Here is a 16,104-nt window from a genome sequence, read left to right as displayed (position 1 = left end):
GTAGGCCTGGGTAGCACACATTGTCGGCACTGCCTCCTTCCCCTGCAGGCGGTTGGACTCCTCCAACTTCACCTGCAGGCACTGGATGGTTGCTGACAGCCCCTCGTGTAGTTCCTGGCTTTTTATCTGCATTTCCATTATCAATGGACCTGATTTCCAGAAGGCTGAAACCCACCTGGGTGGCAGCTAGTCCCTGGGTCGGGCAGCAATCCAACCGTCCAACCCCTCGGGGGTTCCTACCTCCACCTGATGTACTGCAGCATGTGTGTGGTGCACACTAGATAGTGCCCTGGGAACCTCTTCACTAACATGCGTAACTGAGGTGAGTGTCTCTGAGATGGTGGAGGGTGTAGGAGACAGTTGTGATGGGAAGTCAGTGTCATCCCCGGATTGGTGCTCCGGGGTGTCTTGGGCTGGCGTTTGGAGGATGATGCACGATCAATTACACAAAGACGAGAGTAGGATGTAATCGAGGTTTTATTACACTGAGATGTGTGGCCTCCTACAGCAGCTGACGAAATGGCTGCTGTACTGGGAGCTCACATATTTATACTCCGCCTACTGGGCGGAGCCAGCAGGCAGGGATCTACCCGCGTACCTGTAGGACAGGGGCCTTACCGTAAAGCACCAACATCAACATCCTATTTATACAATATATACATCAGTGGTGACTACCACAGCGGGTCTCCTCGCTATCCGTCAGCTCCTCATCGCTGGAATCTGCTTGGTGTTGGGGTCAGGTGTGGTGGCACTAGAAGGGCCCGTCTCGTCAGCAGGTGATCCTGCAAGACACAAGACATGATGCATGATTGGTTTGTGGGTTGGGGTGGTGGGTGGAAGTGAGGGCTGGTGAGCGGGTAGTGGGGGAGGGGTTGATTGGGGGTCGTACCACACATGGAAAACTGCACCGCAGTTGGGTCTCACTTGGCCACCCGGTGCCAATCTCCCCATCGGCAACTGGCCTCTCACTGGGCCCACCAACCAGATCCAGTGCCCACCGCTCCACTGCGTTGACAGGCCACAGGTCCAGTGGTCCCCATCCGGTCTCTCTCTCACAGTGGTTGTGGGCCTCCTCCTCCCGGGAGGGGGAACACACAGACAATGTACAGTGTGAGACACTCAGATGTGGGCAGCACAAGGTGTGGGCAGCTGGTGCCATCGTGGCCAGGGCACCCAGCTATGGCAGCCGGTATGGGTGCTGGCATGTGGTGCAGGGTGGAGAGTGACACACTGCCGGCGGGTGACGTGCAGTCGCCCTTTGGGTGGGGAGGGAGACATTACGGGTCTGGGGTTGGTGTCAAGGGCACGGTGCTGCCTATCCACCCTGGCCACCCTGAGGAGGTAGTGCAACTTTTTCCAGCACTGCTGTCCGGTCGTTGAGGTGGGGCCCACAGCGTTCGCGGCCTCTGCACCTGTGCCCAGGCCTGGTGCACGGCAGCAGGTGGCAGCCTCCTTCCCACCCTGGGGGACAGGGTGGCCCACCCCTCCTCCATGACGTCCAGCAGAGTCTCCAGCTTGGCATCTGCAAACCGGGGTGCCGCTCTCCGTGCTGCCATCTTGTTGGCTGGGATGTGTGTGTCAGCCTCTCGAGTGGCGATCCCGACTCCATTGAATCGGACACCGTTTTCCATTGGAATCAATCATGTTCCACGTGGCGCTAGCCCATTAACGGCTCATGAATTGCTCTGGGACCGCCACCTATTTAAGTTCACCTATTCAGTCCTGGCACCAATATTTCGTTTCTGAAACGGAGAATCCCACTGCTCACCTCTTCAGATTGAATTCTTTCCCCAGCTGAATATTAGACCAGAGGCTGGCTCCTCTCAGTAAAATGTCCTGAGTCATCAGTAACTATTTAACATGACTTTCAAGGCTGAGAGACCTTGTGTTATCCCCAGTGACATATCCATGGACAAGAGGGGGTGAAAGGCCAAGATGCCAGTTTAATTATGTCCAGACGATAGCTCTGCTGCCCTGCACCCCTCCCCCACTGCAGCACTCAGTTCTTATCAGGCACATTGTCAGTGATTTAGTGCTGCTCGGTTTGAATGGAAAGCCTAGCGTATGGTTAACGTATTGGTGGAGCTGTGACCTCCTATAAAAGATGCCGAAGGACCAGTCACTCCCTGTCTGCCCACAGTGCTGCGCCCTTCCGCAACCATGGAAGATATTTACAAAGCGGCGGTGAGTACATTCCCTGAACGAGGGTGGGTTTTTCGTAGTTTACATCTAAGTTTTTCAATTGTTCTTGGTTCTGAAACGTGCAAATCAAATGCAGGGACGCCGTGGAAAACACGCACACGTCTAATTCATTGCCTTCGACATACCTTAAGGCAGAATTTAGATGTATTTGTAGATCTGGCTGGTCTTTATGTGTATAGAAACAGAAAGTACAAATGTACAGTATAATAATAATCACACCACAATAAAATACCATTTTAAAGGTTATATTCAAGCAAATAAAAAAATAAAGTTAGCCTTCCTTCGTGGATAAAATACAATTGATAAGGAGATGAAGCATGTCTTGAGGTTACAGTGTGAACTCTAACAGAATATGAATTAAACTCAGGTTGAGGTATTTTCAGTGCTGTTTTTTGCAAATCATTCATGTTTGGGTTGGCCTGCCCTTTGGGTTTTTACAAGTGAGCCATGAAATGTCTTAATGATTCCCAATTCAGATTTTTTTTTTTTGCTTATTTTTTTTTCATTGTCCCACTTTCTCCCAATGAGTGTAAAACCACCTGCAGATGGATCTACCATCGGTGTGAGCATGCTAGCCAACATTCAAATGATTGCCATGCTCCCGGATTTAAACATGTTGAGATTGGTTTATTTTACCACTTGATAAAAGTTGACTTGCAGCACCATGTTTAAAGAAATGTGTCAGAGGCCGGGATTCAAAATGTTGGTCCGAGTTACAGTGTTTTGGGTGCAATTTATCATTTGCAAATTTGCATTATAATTAACGAGAATCTATTATTATTTATTATTTTGAACACAGCTTTGCTGGCAATCTTTACACTCAGTCTTCAGGGAATGCGAATGTGTTGTTCCTCCGAGTTAATTCTGGGTATTGTGGAGGCTGTTATCTTGGCGATAAGCTCCCACCAAAAGCATGAGGGACCCAAAAGCTCAGATAAAGATTTCAAGGATATATGTCTGTGTCAATCAAACACTTAGGAACAAAAAAGGCAAAACTATCTGTGGTATTTCTCTTAGCTCTTCTCAGCAGTTGTCTTGTCCTGTATATATTGTTAAAAATAACAAGGAGTCATGTTACCAAGGCCATAGGGAACAGGACTATAAAAGAGCTTTTTGTGTTCCTTACCTATTCATGTCCAAACCATCCTACTTCGAGGTGACAACGAAAATAATGACAACAGCTGCCCCCTTTTCATCACAGCTGTTTCAATAAGAAAAGTTTAGGGAGAATTCTGAATGTACAGTTTGTGGGAGGACCATCCATCATTTAACCCCCATCACCACTTCCCCAGCAGCTGCAACTAGATAGAATAGTTGGTCCAAGCTCAGTAATATGTTTAGGGTTTCACAACAATTTGCGAATTGCAAGTGGAAGTCAGCCCAGGGGTCCCTACATTCTGCAGCGTACTTTCTTCCAGTACACTTCTGCAATTTGCTGGAACTATTTTATTGCTTAATTTTTCACCATTCGTGTGGCAACCAGGCCTCCACTTAACAGTGAATAGACACTCAAATAAAAGCAAATAAACGAGGGTGTTTTAAATCTGAACTGAAAACAGAAAATGCTGGAGAATCTCAGCAGGCCTGGCAATACAATCTCACCACAGATGCTTCCAGACCCACTGAGCTTTCCAGCATTTTCTGCTTTTATTTTCTATTAGTGAATATACACTGTTTGTCAGAGATGCAGTTTAAAGATACACTGCGTCGGCACTGGTAAAGTACAGTTTGGATTCTTTGATGTCTCAGGACCAGTTGGGATAGTTGAAGTAAGAGTAACATTTCTGCTCACATCGGATAGTTCAGAAGCTATCTAACAGTTGAGACTGTACAATAAGAGCCGCAACGGACTTTAATTTCTGAGCTAACCCAAGGCTTGAATAGAAGATGGAATAAAGCCAGGTGACTGTGTGGAGTCTGCGCGTTCTCCCCGTGTCTGCGTGGGTTTCCTCTGGGTGCTCTGTTTCCTCCCACAGTCCAAAGATGTGCAGGTTAGGTGGATTGGCCATGCTACATTGTCCCTTAAGGTCCAAAGGTTAGGCGGAGTGACGGGGCTGCAGGGGAGTGGGCTGGGGGTGCTCTTTCAGAGGGTCGGTGCAGACCCGATGGGCCTCCTGCACTGTTAGGGAATCTATGGATTCTATGAAAGCAAGGTGCAGATTTAGAAATTCAAGAGTATAAAGAAAAACTGGGACAATTCATAAATTTACTGAAAGAATCACAAATGTTTGCCAGTGAGCCAGAGTGATGGAAAAAGAAACAAGAGCGAAAGAACTGGAAAATGAGAAGAATAAAAAGAATAAGATAAATGAGACCACTTTCTAACCTCATATTTCCAGCTGGATACCTTACCCAATGTATAAGAACTCTAACCACATGATGGCACAACCATTTGATATGGTGGATAGAAAATCATAGTTCGCACATGCTTAAATTTCTGGTATGTTTCTGGCTAGCTGATATTTAACATCAACAGTACCCATTGAGAGAGAGAGAGGTGTGTGTTGGTTGGAGAGATAAATGGGAATGTAAGAGAACAAAGAGATTTTAAAAACCAGCTGATCTTATCTTGCCCACACTCCCATTACCATCTGGTGCACTCTGCAGTAGCCGTTGCTGTCTGAACTCTATCAGAATATGAAGTAAACTCAGATTGAAGTATTTTCAGTGTTGTTTTTCATTCATGTTTGGGTTGGTCTGTCTTTAAACAAGCATGTCGCATTCCATTCACAGAAGCTTACCATGTGCATGCAAGTAATATCAATATTTGCTATCTGGGTGTTAATTTCCTCCCAAAAAGGCACATGATGAGTAATTGGCTGTATACATGATTGGAGCCAGAGCAACAAATAAAGTAAAATAAAAGATTGTAAATCTTTACTTTTTCAATATTTATAAAATAATGGACTGAGCAAATTTGTTCTTGGAGGAGCGGGGTAAGGGATAATTCCTAAGTGTCACTTAAAAGATAGTAAGAAGTCTTACAACACCAGGTTAAAATCCAACAGAATTGTTTCGAATCACTAGCTTTCGGAGCATTGCTCACCTGAGGAAGGAGCAGTGTTCCGAAAGTTAGTGATTCAAAATAAACCTGTTGGACTTTAACCTGGTGTTGTAAGACTTCTTACTGTGCTCACCCCAATCCAACGGCAGCATCTCCACATCATCACTTAAAAGATAAGGATAGGGAGAGGCAATTAATCCTTCATGATCTTTGTGGCCATTTCCATGTGGTGTGCATGGAAAGGATGCATCCAGGTTCTGGTAGCCTATAATAATAATCACTTATTGTCACAAGTCGGCTTCGATGAAGTTACTGTGAAAAGCCCCTAGGTGCCACATTCCGGCGCCTGTTCGGGGAGGCCGGTACGGGAATTGAACCCGCGCTGCTGCCTTATTCTGCATTACAAGCCAGCTGTTTAGCCCACTGTGCTAAACCAGCCCCAGCACCTAATAATAAATACAAACCTAGTTCCCTTTTTTAAGATTCATTCATTCATGAGATGTGACCATCACAGGCAAGGCAAGCATTTGTTGCCCACCCGTAATTGCCCTTGGGAGGATGGTGGTGAATACCCTTCCAAAAGCACTCAATCTATGCAATGGTACTGCCATAGTACTGATAGGGAGAGTTTTCCAGGGATGATGAAAAAAAAAGGAATGGCAAGTCAGGATGGTGTATAACTTGGAGGGAAACTTGGAGGAATTGGATAACATATATGTTTAGCACTGGAGGGAGAGAGGGCTGCTTCTGTGCCCCCTTCAGCTTGGGGGAATTGGCTGTGGAATTAAGGTCACGGCTTCAGTATCATGAATACCCAAGCTGTATGGTCATGTATTAGTGAATGGGTGAACAGATTACCAGCAAAAGCAATTGACACCATGCTCTTATGCTAATTCTTGAATCTACCCACATTACAAAGTAACCTAATTTTCAAAGTACTTCATTGGCTCCAAAGTGCTTTGGAGCAATCTAACGCCGTGAAAAGTGCCAAACAAATGCAAGACTTTGGCACCATTCAGTGGACCTGTGTTAAAGTCCCCTGAACGGCGTATTTAGCAGCGTGTTTCTCTGCATCTACAGCACCAAGAAACGTCTCATTATTCTGCGGCACTTCGCCTTTTCTTTGGCCCCGGGGGATTCTCTCTGCCAAGGCCGCAGTTAGGGGGATTTCCTGCTGGCGAGAAAGATTTGTTGCAGATGGGGGCGTCATTTTAGAAGGCTGCCCCAATTTTCCGACCCCCCCCCCTCCACACTTGCAGGTCCCCCCATTTTTGGATCTCCCCACCACTCCCCCCCCCCCCCCCCCCCAACATTGGGGAGGATCTGGAAACACTTTCTCACCCCTCTAACCCGCCCCCCCCACCCCACCCCGTTTACCTGGTAAGGGCACCCTGGGTTCGATCCCTGGCTGTGTCAACCTGGCACCCAGACACCCTATGGCAGTGTCATCTGGGTGGCACTACCAGGGTGCCAGGCTGGCCGTATCAAGGTGCCTTGGTCCCAGAGGGAGAGCCAGGGTGCAACCCTGCCCTGTCCAGACCACCAGGGGGTCTCCACTGGCCTGGGAGACCTCTCGAAGTGCCCTTACGCCTGGTCTATGTTTGTGTGGACCAGTAGTAAATGGCGTCCTGATGAGCTCTCCCTGGCGCAAGCTGTTGAGTCCTGGGCACCGGGAGAAACTGGCGAACGTATCTTTAAATGAGCCGTATGACTAATTTAAATATGCTGATCTGAATCATGGCCAGTGAGGGCGAGATCCAGATCACGTTGTCTCGCGTGACATTACAAGCGTCGCAAATTTCCCAAGAGCCCTCTCATGAGATTCAACGGCCTTGTCCCGACACCAAGTCAGGGGCGCGATTCGCTGAATCGCACCCTTTTTTTCTTTCATCCTGAATTTCACTCCCAAACTCCAGAAACACTGCTACTGTCTCTCAGTGCTATTTCTGTCCCTGATTCTGATTCTCCCAGCATGTTTCTTGTGTGAGGTCACCACCATATTGTTCTGCTGCTGCCTTTCCAATGCTGTGGCTCTTCTTACCCTTGCTCTTTATAGCCTGTCTGTCTCTTCCTGTAAAATACCAGCAGCACCTAAAACAAGGGCAGGAAGTCAGAACCAAGAAAGCAAGTAGGTGTTGAGGAATAATTGCTAATATTAATTCTTTCACATATTTTTGCACTAACAACCAGATGTAAATGTCTTTTTTAAACAATTTAAACTTGAAATCCACCACAGAAAAGCCACTTACTTGTGCACACGCTAATGTTCCTGTTTTGTTTATTCACTAGATGGCACTGTGCTGTGTATGAGAGCATTTCTTATTCCCGTGTCAAATTCTAGCACATTGCAAAATGGCAGGAGAAATGTTGTTGTAACTCTTTACAAAAGTTTGCTATGCCTTGCAAGAAGATTTTTAAATATTTATTTGATCTTTCCTAAATTAAGCAGAACAACACATAGAAAATAAAATGTCTTAAGAACGTAAGAACTAGGGACAGGAGTAGGCCATCTGACCTCTCGAGCCTGCTCCGCCATTCAATGAGATCATGGCTGATCTTTTTTGGACTCAGCTCCACTTTCCGGCCCGAACACCATAACCCTTTGTGGTAGTCTGTGTAGAGGTATTACGGTACCTGGTAATGCTGGAACACCATTGGTAGATATTGTATGTTTCCTATTGGTCAAGCTGTATGGTAGCTCCGCTCTGCAAGGCGGGGTATAAGAGCCCATGCCGCCCCAGCAGCTTGCTTTCTGTACCTGAGCTGCTGGGGGAAACATCGAGCTTATTAAAGCCTTCAGTTGGACTACAACCTCGCTTTAGTGGTCATTGATCGTGCATCAATTTAATAAGCTAGATTTAAAAAGGATGGAGCTCCGAATCAAGCCGGAGTGTCTGCAACTCAGCCCCCACGCGGCAAACTCAGCGGCAACCTTCAAGCACTGGCCGGCGTGTTTTAAAGGATATCTCAGAACTGCCAAAAACACACCCATGGGAGAACAGAAAATGCAAGTCCTGCACTCGAGGGTGTGCCTGGAAATTTACACCCTCATCGAGGACGCGGACGACTTTGATGCAGCAATGGAGCTGCTAAAAGGACGTTATATTTGCCCGGTAAACCAGGTCTACGCCCAACATCTGCTAGCAACGAGGCGACAAATCCCTGGGGAATCGCTGGAAGAATTCTACCGTGCGCTCCTGGTGTTTCATAGATTATCATAGAATTTACAGTGCAGAAGGAGGCCATTCGGCCCATCAAGTCTGCACCGGCTCTTGGAAAGAGCACCCTACCCAAGGTCAACACCTCCACCCTATCCCCATAACCCAGTAACCCCACCCAACACTAAGGGCAATTTTGGACACTAAGGGCAATTTAGCAAGGCCAATCCACCTAACCTGCACATCTTTGGACTGTGGGAGGAAACCGGAGCACCCGGAGGAAACCCACGCACACACGGGGAGGATGTGCAGACTCCGCACAGACAGTGACCCAAGCTGGAATCGAACCTGGGACCCAGGAGCTGTGAAGCAATTGTGCTATCCACAATGCTACCGTGTTGGGGAGAAACTGCAGCTGCCCGCAAGTTTCGGCGAGCGACCCCACAGAACTCTTGATCCGGGACGCTTTCAGTTATGCTGTCCTCCCAAATCTGCCAGCGATTGCTGGAAAAAGACACCCTAGGTCTCAGGGAGGCACGGGCCCTTGCAGGCTCCCTGGACGTGGCCTCCCGAAACGCCCGCGCTTACGTTCCCGACCGCGCAACATCCCCCTGGGCAGCATGGAACCCCTCCGCAGCCAACCCCGAGACATCCCCCATCCCCCCACAAGCTTGTGCTGCAAGGTGGCCTGGCAACCCCGGGGGGCCCCGCTGCTACTTTTGCGGGCGGGCCAAGCATCCCCGGCAGCGCTGCCTGGCCCGTTCATCCACCTGCAAGGGATGCGGTAAAGAGGGCCAGTACGTGGTGGTATGCCAGGCCCGTGCGGTCGCCGCGGTCTCCGGTGGCGAATGCGGACCGCCACCACAAACCTCTCCACAGTCCCCGTGCGGCCAGCGGGCGCCGCCATCTTCCTCCTCCAGGGCCACGTGCGGCCCCCGGGTGCAGCCATCTTGTCCCGCGGAAGCCACGTTCGATGGATGGGCGCCGCCATTTTGTGCACCCCCAGCCATGTGTGACCAATGGGAGCCGCCATCTTGGATGGATTCCCAGGACCCCTGCTCGACTGACCACACACCGCCCGAAGAGAACACTCCACTGCTGCGATTAGCCTCTGACTCTGGACCAGTCCCGACCTCGAACACTCTCAACTACTACAACAACAGTACTAATCAGCGGCCACGAGGCGTCCTGCTTAATCGACTCTGGGAGCACGGACACGGTAAGGTGCTGTTCTCTCCTCGTCCACCCCGTTAATCAAAAAATCTCCCTGGCCTCCGGTTTCCACTCAGTAGAGATAAAGGGGTTTTGTGTAGCAAACCTCACGGTCCAGGGAAGGGAGTTTAAAAATTACCAGCTCTACGTCCTTCCCCACCTCTGCGCGGCCACACTCCTAGGTTTAGACTTCCAGTGTAATCTCCAAAGTCTAACTTTCAAATTCGGTGGCCCTATACCCCCCCCCCCCCCCCCCCCCCTGACATGACCGCAGCCACCGCCATCAAGGCCCTCCATAGCATCTTTGCACTGTTCGGGTTCCCCGCTTACATACATAGTGATAGTGGGTCCTCCTTTATGAGCGACGAACTGCATCAATTCCTGCTCAGCAAGGGCATCGCCTCGAGCAGGACAACCAGTTACAACCCCCGGGGTAACGGACAGATAGAGAGGGAGAACGGAACGGGCTGGAAGACCGTCCTTCTGGCCCTACGGTCCAGGAATCTCCCAGTCTCCCGCTGGCAGGAAGACCTTCCGGATGCCCTCTACTCCATCCGGTCACTGCTTTGTACCACGACCAACCAAACACCTCACAAACGTCTCCTTGTCTTCCCCAGGAAATCCTCCTCTGGGGCCTCGCTCCCGACCTGGCTGGCAACTCCCGGACCCATCCTGCTCCGTTGGTCGAGAGGGTCCATCTTCTCCACGCTAACCCCCATGACCGACAAGATACGATCTCCCTACGAGACCTGCCGTCCGCCGGATCCCCACGCACACCCCAGCCACCAGTCCCACCCTCCCTTCCACCGATGCATCTTACAGGAGGATCGGTCCTTCCGCCGGCCCCGTCTAGGCCCCCCCACCCACCGACGCACCCCGCAGATGCTCCCTTCCCAGGTCAACCGTTTTCCCCACCAGCACCGTCTAGGGGTGTTGAAGATGCCACAGAGATCGGGGCCACGCTCCCGGAGTCACAGACGCCCGAACCTCCACCGGCGTCACCACCGAAGCTTCAACAATCACAGAGGATGACCAGGGCCCCCAATCGACTGATTGCTTCATTTTAAAGTGTATATGATTAATTATGAATCTGTAAATAGTGACAAAACGCTGTACGGAGGTATTACGGTACCTCCATAACTATAATTTCTACCATGTTGTAATATCAACCCACCACTCCCGCCGGACTGTTTTTTAACAGGGTGTGGATGTGGTAGTCTGTGTAGAGGTATTACGGTACCTGGTAATGCTGGAACACCATTGGTAGATATTGTATGTTTCCTGTTGGTCAAGCTGTATGGTAGCTCCACCCTGCAAGGTGGGGTATAAGAGCCCTTGCCGCCCCAGCAGCCTTCTTTCTGTACCTGAGCTGCTGGGGGAAACATCTAGCTTAGTAAACCCTTCAGTTGGACTGCAACCTCGCTTTAATGGTCATTGATCGTGCATCACCCTTAATCCCTTTATTCTTCAAAAAACTATCTATCTTTATCTTAAAAACATTTAATGAAGGAGCCTCAACTGCTTCACTGGGCAAGGAATTTCATAGATTCACAACCCTTTGGGTGAAAAAGTTCCTCCTAAGAAGCCATCTTTCTTTATTATCAATTGTTAAATTGAGCACATTTAGCATAAAGGAGGATTCATTGTATTTGTTCTCCTTTTTGACCATCTTTGACATGATTGGACACATCTTTACATGGTTGGCCACATTGGGGCGGCATGGTGGTACAGTGGTTAGCACTGCTTCCTCACAGCCCCAGGGAACCTGATTCAATTCCGGCCTTGGGTGACCGTGCGGAGTTTGCGCTTTCTCCCCATGATTGTGTGGGTTTCCCGGGTCCGGTGCTCCGGTTTCCTCCCATCTTCCAAAGATGTGCAAGTTAGGTGGATTGGCTATACTAAATTGTCCCTTAGTGTCCAAAAGGTTAGGTAGGGTAACTGGGTTATAGGGATCGGTTGGAGGCATGGGCTTAAATAGGCGCACTTTCCAAGTGCTGGTGCAGATTCGATGGGCTGAATGGCCTCCTTCTGCACTGTAGGGATTCTATGATTCCATCATCCTCTTCCAATGCTGCACTGCCATCAACCAGCTGGGTGGAACCGCATTTGTCTGGTTCCACGCTAATCTATCCAAGCATTTCTCTTCCTACTCCTACATTTCATTTGGTGTCCCCCTGGATCAATCCTTGGCTCGCTCCTATATTTTATCTATATGCTGCCCCTCAAGAACATCATCTGATAATACAACTTCAGTTTCCACATGTATACTGACAGTACCTCATCACCACCTCGCTCAACCACTTCTACATTGTCACATTTGTCCAATTAAACATTGAGAAGGCCAACACCATTGTCATTAATCCCCAGGACAAATTCTGTTCCCTCGCCACCACTCTATCCCTTGCTCAGGCAATTGTTTGAGGCTGAGAGAGACAGTTTGCAACCTTGGTGTCATTTTTGCCTCAAGGAGAGCTTCCAACAACATCACCATCACCAGGCCACCTATTTCCGTCTCTGTAACATTGCCCAACCTCGCCCTACCTCAGCTCATTTGTTGCTGAAGCCTTCACTGCCTTTGCGACATCTAGAATGAATTATTGCAACTCTTGGCCAGCTACGGTTCTGTGAAATTGAAGTCATTCAAAACTCTTCTGTTCTTCGTCCAGCTCACACCAAATCCTGTCATCCATCACCTCGACCCTCACTGACCAACATTTTCTTCCAGTTAAGAAATGCCTCAAATTTAAAATTACCATTCTCTTTTTCAAGTCCCTCCATGGTCTTCCCTCCCTATCTCTCCAATCCCCTCCAATCCAATAACCCAAGATATCAACACTCCACCTATTCTGGCGTCTTGAGCATCCTCCATTTTCATCAGTCCACTAAGCTGTGCCTTGAGCCCGATCGTTGCTGTGTGAAAATTGGCACCTTGACAGCGCCAACCTGGTACCCTGGCAGTGTCAGGCTGGCACCCAGGTGAAACTGCCAGGGTGCTCAGGAGGCACCAGCAGTGCGAGCGTAGCACCCTGCCAAAAGGATGCCGCGGGAAACTGCACATTAAAGTGAGGGTAGCTGTCTTGCTCTAATATGCCGATTTGCCAAAAAGTGATCGCACCCACGATGGGCGGGATTTACATCGCAACGTCTCGGGAGATCACATTAGACCCCCCGCTTCTATCGGCCACGTTGCCCCGTGGCGCAGTGCTTTTCAAGCGCAACGTGGCCGTTCGATCTTGGCCATTGTTAGCGAACACTGAGGTGATGGGTGAAGCACTGTGAGTTAGGATACGGCAGCAGAGTTTTTGATGAGTTTGTGTAGATTATTCAACAATTAGTGCCTGTAAATTGTTTCACTGAGGTCACGATTCTCTGGAAAGATTTCCAAGTGTGGTAGCGAGCAGGAACTGCCGTGAACTTCCCGGCACTCAACCTGGTGAGGCCGGCAATGTTATTCAACGTTAATTGGTCCACTTAACAAGGCCCCACGGGCACCTCGCCACAAATGAAGGTTCGCTAGCCGATTCGCCCGCACCATGCTCGCCAGCCCCCCGCTAACAAGGTCAAACAGCTACTTATACAGCACTTGCTGAGCCAACTCCAGTCAGTTCGCAATAATGGTGGCGAGACGACCGTCCCCAAGATTCAGCAATACGGACCTGGGGAGGCTCCTAGACTGTGTGGAGGTCAGGAGTGATGTCTTATTACCCCAGGGGTACCAGAGGAAGAGCCACATGGCAGCCAGTGCTGCCTGGGATGAGGTGCCAGTGACTGTAAGCTCTGGGACATGACCAGGAGGACTGGCCTCCAGTGCCGTAATAAGGTCAATGACCTACACCGGGCAGCAGGGGTGAGTAGATACCAACGTCCTCCCACCCCTACCCTCCCGAGACCTTTCCGTCCCCACGTGAACATCAACCCCCCCCCCAACTATCCATGTGTCCCGCAACCCTCCTTTCAACCCCCCCCCCCCAAACCTTTCTTCACACACACCCCTCCCACCACTGTGAACCATGCATGTGGCTAATGATGCCCTCTCTGTATCTCCTCAGGATAAGCTCTCGCAAAACCATCGGGAGAGGGCCGAGGCGCTGCAGAGCTTGTGCTATGTGAATCGGGCGAGTATGAGGGCCTCCCTGGCCCTCCGGGCTTGCCGGACCCTCGCTGCAGCCGCCTGTCGCTGAAGCTGCCTGTCCTGCACCCTCCGACTGGACCTCCGTTTCCTCCCTGGCCTCTTCCTCCAGCCCCTGCTTGTCCAGCACCGCCGCATCATCCTCGTCCTCCTCCTTGGAGGTGGCCACATGTTCCTCGTCACAAACCTCTACCTTGTCGCCCCGCTGCTGTGCGAGGTTGTGGAGGAGATAGCAGACCATCATAAAGTGGGCAGCCCTCCGGGGGGAGTACTGGAGTGCACCACGGGAGCGGTTGAGGCATTGGAAACGCATCTTGAGGAGTCCGATGCACCGCTCAATCAAAGCCCAGGTGGCTGCATGGGCCTCGTTGTACCGGGTCTCTGGTTTCCATACTGGCATCATTGGCCAGGTCCTCAGTGGATACCCGTTATCCCAAGAGCCAGCCGCCTATCCTGGGATGGTCCTCAGAGGTCGGGGATGACCGACTGCCCCAGGATGTAGCAGTCATAGACCATGCCCGGGAAGTGTGCACACACGTGCATTATCTTCATGTGTTGGTCGCATACAAGCTGTCTGTTCAGGGAGTGGAACCCCTTTCTGTTAACATAGGGCACCCCCAGATGACCTGGTGAACGCAAGGCAACATGCACACCATCCACTACCCTCTGGACCTGTGGCATCCCGGCGATGGCAGAGAATCCTGCTGCCCGGCCATCCTGTTGTGTTTGGTCAATGTCAAAGTTGATGTAGTTTTCTGCCCAGGGAAACAGGGCTTTCATGATCTGTCGGATGCACCTGTGGGCTGTGGCCTGCAAGATATCACACAGGTCTCCGCTCGAGTCCTGGAAGGATCCTTGAGACATAAAAGTTCAGTGCTGCAATGACTAATGGTCACAGAGAGCGAGTGTCCTCCTCCTCCATGTGGTACCACATCCGTGAGGATATGGCACAGGTGCCGCACCGTCTCCTTGTTGAGGTGGAGCCTCCTGTGGCACATGCTGTCCATCATCTGTTCGAATGACCAGCGATGCCTGTACACCCTGGGCCATCTTGGGACACCCCCTCTGGGTCCCTCCCTGGCTTAATGGGTGGCCGGTTCCTCAGGGTGTGGGGCGGGGTCCGGCACAAGGGCATCTGCAGACACTGATGCCACCACTGTCTCCGCCTGGCTTAGCAGCAGCACCACTTGAGCAAGTTCTGAGTCCAATATTCCTGCCATAGAGTTCAATATCTGTAAGGAATTGGGAGAGGGTGTTAGATTGACAAACAGCAGTGGTTCCCACTCTGGGACCCTCCATTCCCCCACTGACCCCCCCCCCCCCTTCCCACAAAGAATGCCCTGCCCATGCACTCCTGGCCGCAGTGGGCTCCACTCACTGGACCCCAGACCCTGTACCCCGGTCGCCCACTCATAACATCACCTGGACAGGCGCTGGTGCCCTCCCATAGCACTTACCCACCTTCCGGCTATATACATGTCCCTGGAGCTGTGGCCCATCCCCTGGGTGTTCAGATTATGGTACTGTGTGTGTGGTGTTGCCCCCCGCAGTGTTGAGGCACAGTGTACAGGCATCGCGGTCTGATTGGGATGCTAGGCAATGACTCTTATGTGCTACATATCCCACCCACCCACGGAAATCCACATGGGTTGTGTGAACTGCTCACTTAACCACGATTGCCAATTCCCTATTAGCAATAGACTACCGCCGCACGGCCAGAGGCCTTGGCAGTCGGTGGGGTTATGGGTGGTCAGTGGGGCAGACGGGCAGAGACCAAGTCTGCCCCCGGAACGGATACACATGCTCCAGGGATTGGCATGGTGGTGGCCCGCGCAGTTGCCCCCCCCCCCCCCCCCCACTCCACTCCCAGAGCCTCCATCCCATGGCGGCACCCCCCCCCCCCCCCCCCCCCCCACCCGCCAAGCAATGGGGTGGCAAGCCCAGTGCCCCCAGGCTCTTTGCCTGTGTTGGCTACTCACCTCCTCGGCTCCCCGCAGTAGAGCTTCCACCAGGTTCACGTTTCTCAACAGGAGTACTAATCGGCAGCAGCACCGCGACCACTTGCTGGGGAGGCCGATGAATCACGGGAGGCCGTTAGATAAGGGATGGCTCCCATTAATTGTATGGAAATGGCGCTTAAGTGGTGATAACTGGTTTCTTGCCATGCTATAACGAGATCCCAATTTCACCTCGGGGAGTTGGTGGGCCGGTTGCATTGCAAACTATTTGGCGCGGTTCTCGTTTTCTGCCTCTCCCGCTATTCACCGGCCTCGTTTTGCTCAAAGCGAGAGCGTAACGAGGCCGGAGAATCGTGCCCTATGTCTTAGAGTCTGAGGCCATCATAAAAGCAGCTAAGACGTGAGCAGTGATAAAAGAACATAATTTAAAAACATATTTAG

At 50.8% G+C, this 16,104-nt stretch overlaps 1 protein-coding gene across 1 annotated transcript in view; it reads left to right on the top strand.

Moving 5' to 3' along the window:
* Positions 1-2,074: 2,074 nt before the first annotated feature.
* Positions 2,075-16,104, top strand: part of LOC140388466 (troponin C, slow skeletal and cardiac muscles) — a 29,570-nt gene continuing 15,540 nt past the window's right edge. Inside the window, exon 1 of the mRNA XM_072472652.1 lies at positions 2,075-2,184. Within this exon, the coding sequence (XP_072328753.1) occupies positions 2,161-2,184 (24 nt within the window). The 5' untranslated portion in view covers positions 2,075-2,160. The remainder of the gene's footprint in view (positions 2,185-16,104) is intronic.

Source organism: Scyliorhinus torazame, chromosome 13 (assembly GCF_047496885.1).
Source record: "Scyliorhinus torazame isolate Kashiwa2021f chromosome 13, sScyTor2.1, whole genome shotgun sequence".
NCBI classification, from domain to species: domain Eukaryota; kingdom Metazoa; phylum Chordata; class Chondrichthyes; order Carcharhiniformes; family Scyliorhinidae; genus Scyliorhinus; species Scyliorhinus torazame.
Note: the sequence above shows the minus strand (reverse complement) of the source record. Positions and strands in the feature narration are given on the sequence as shown.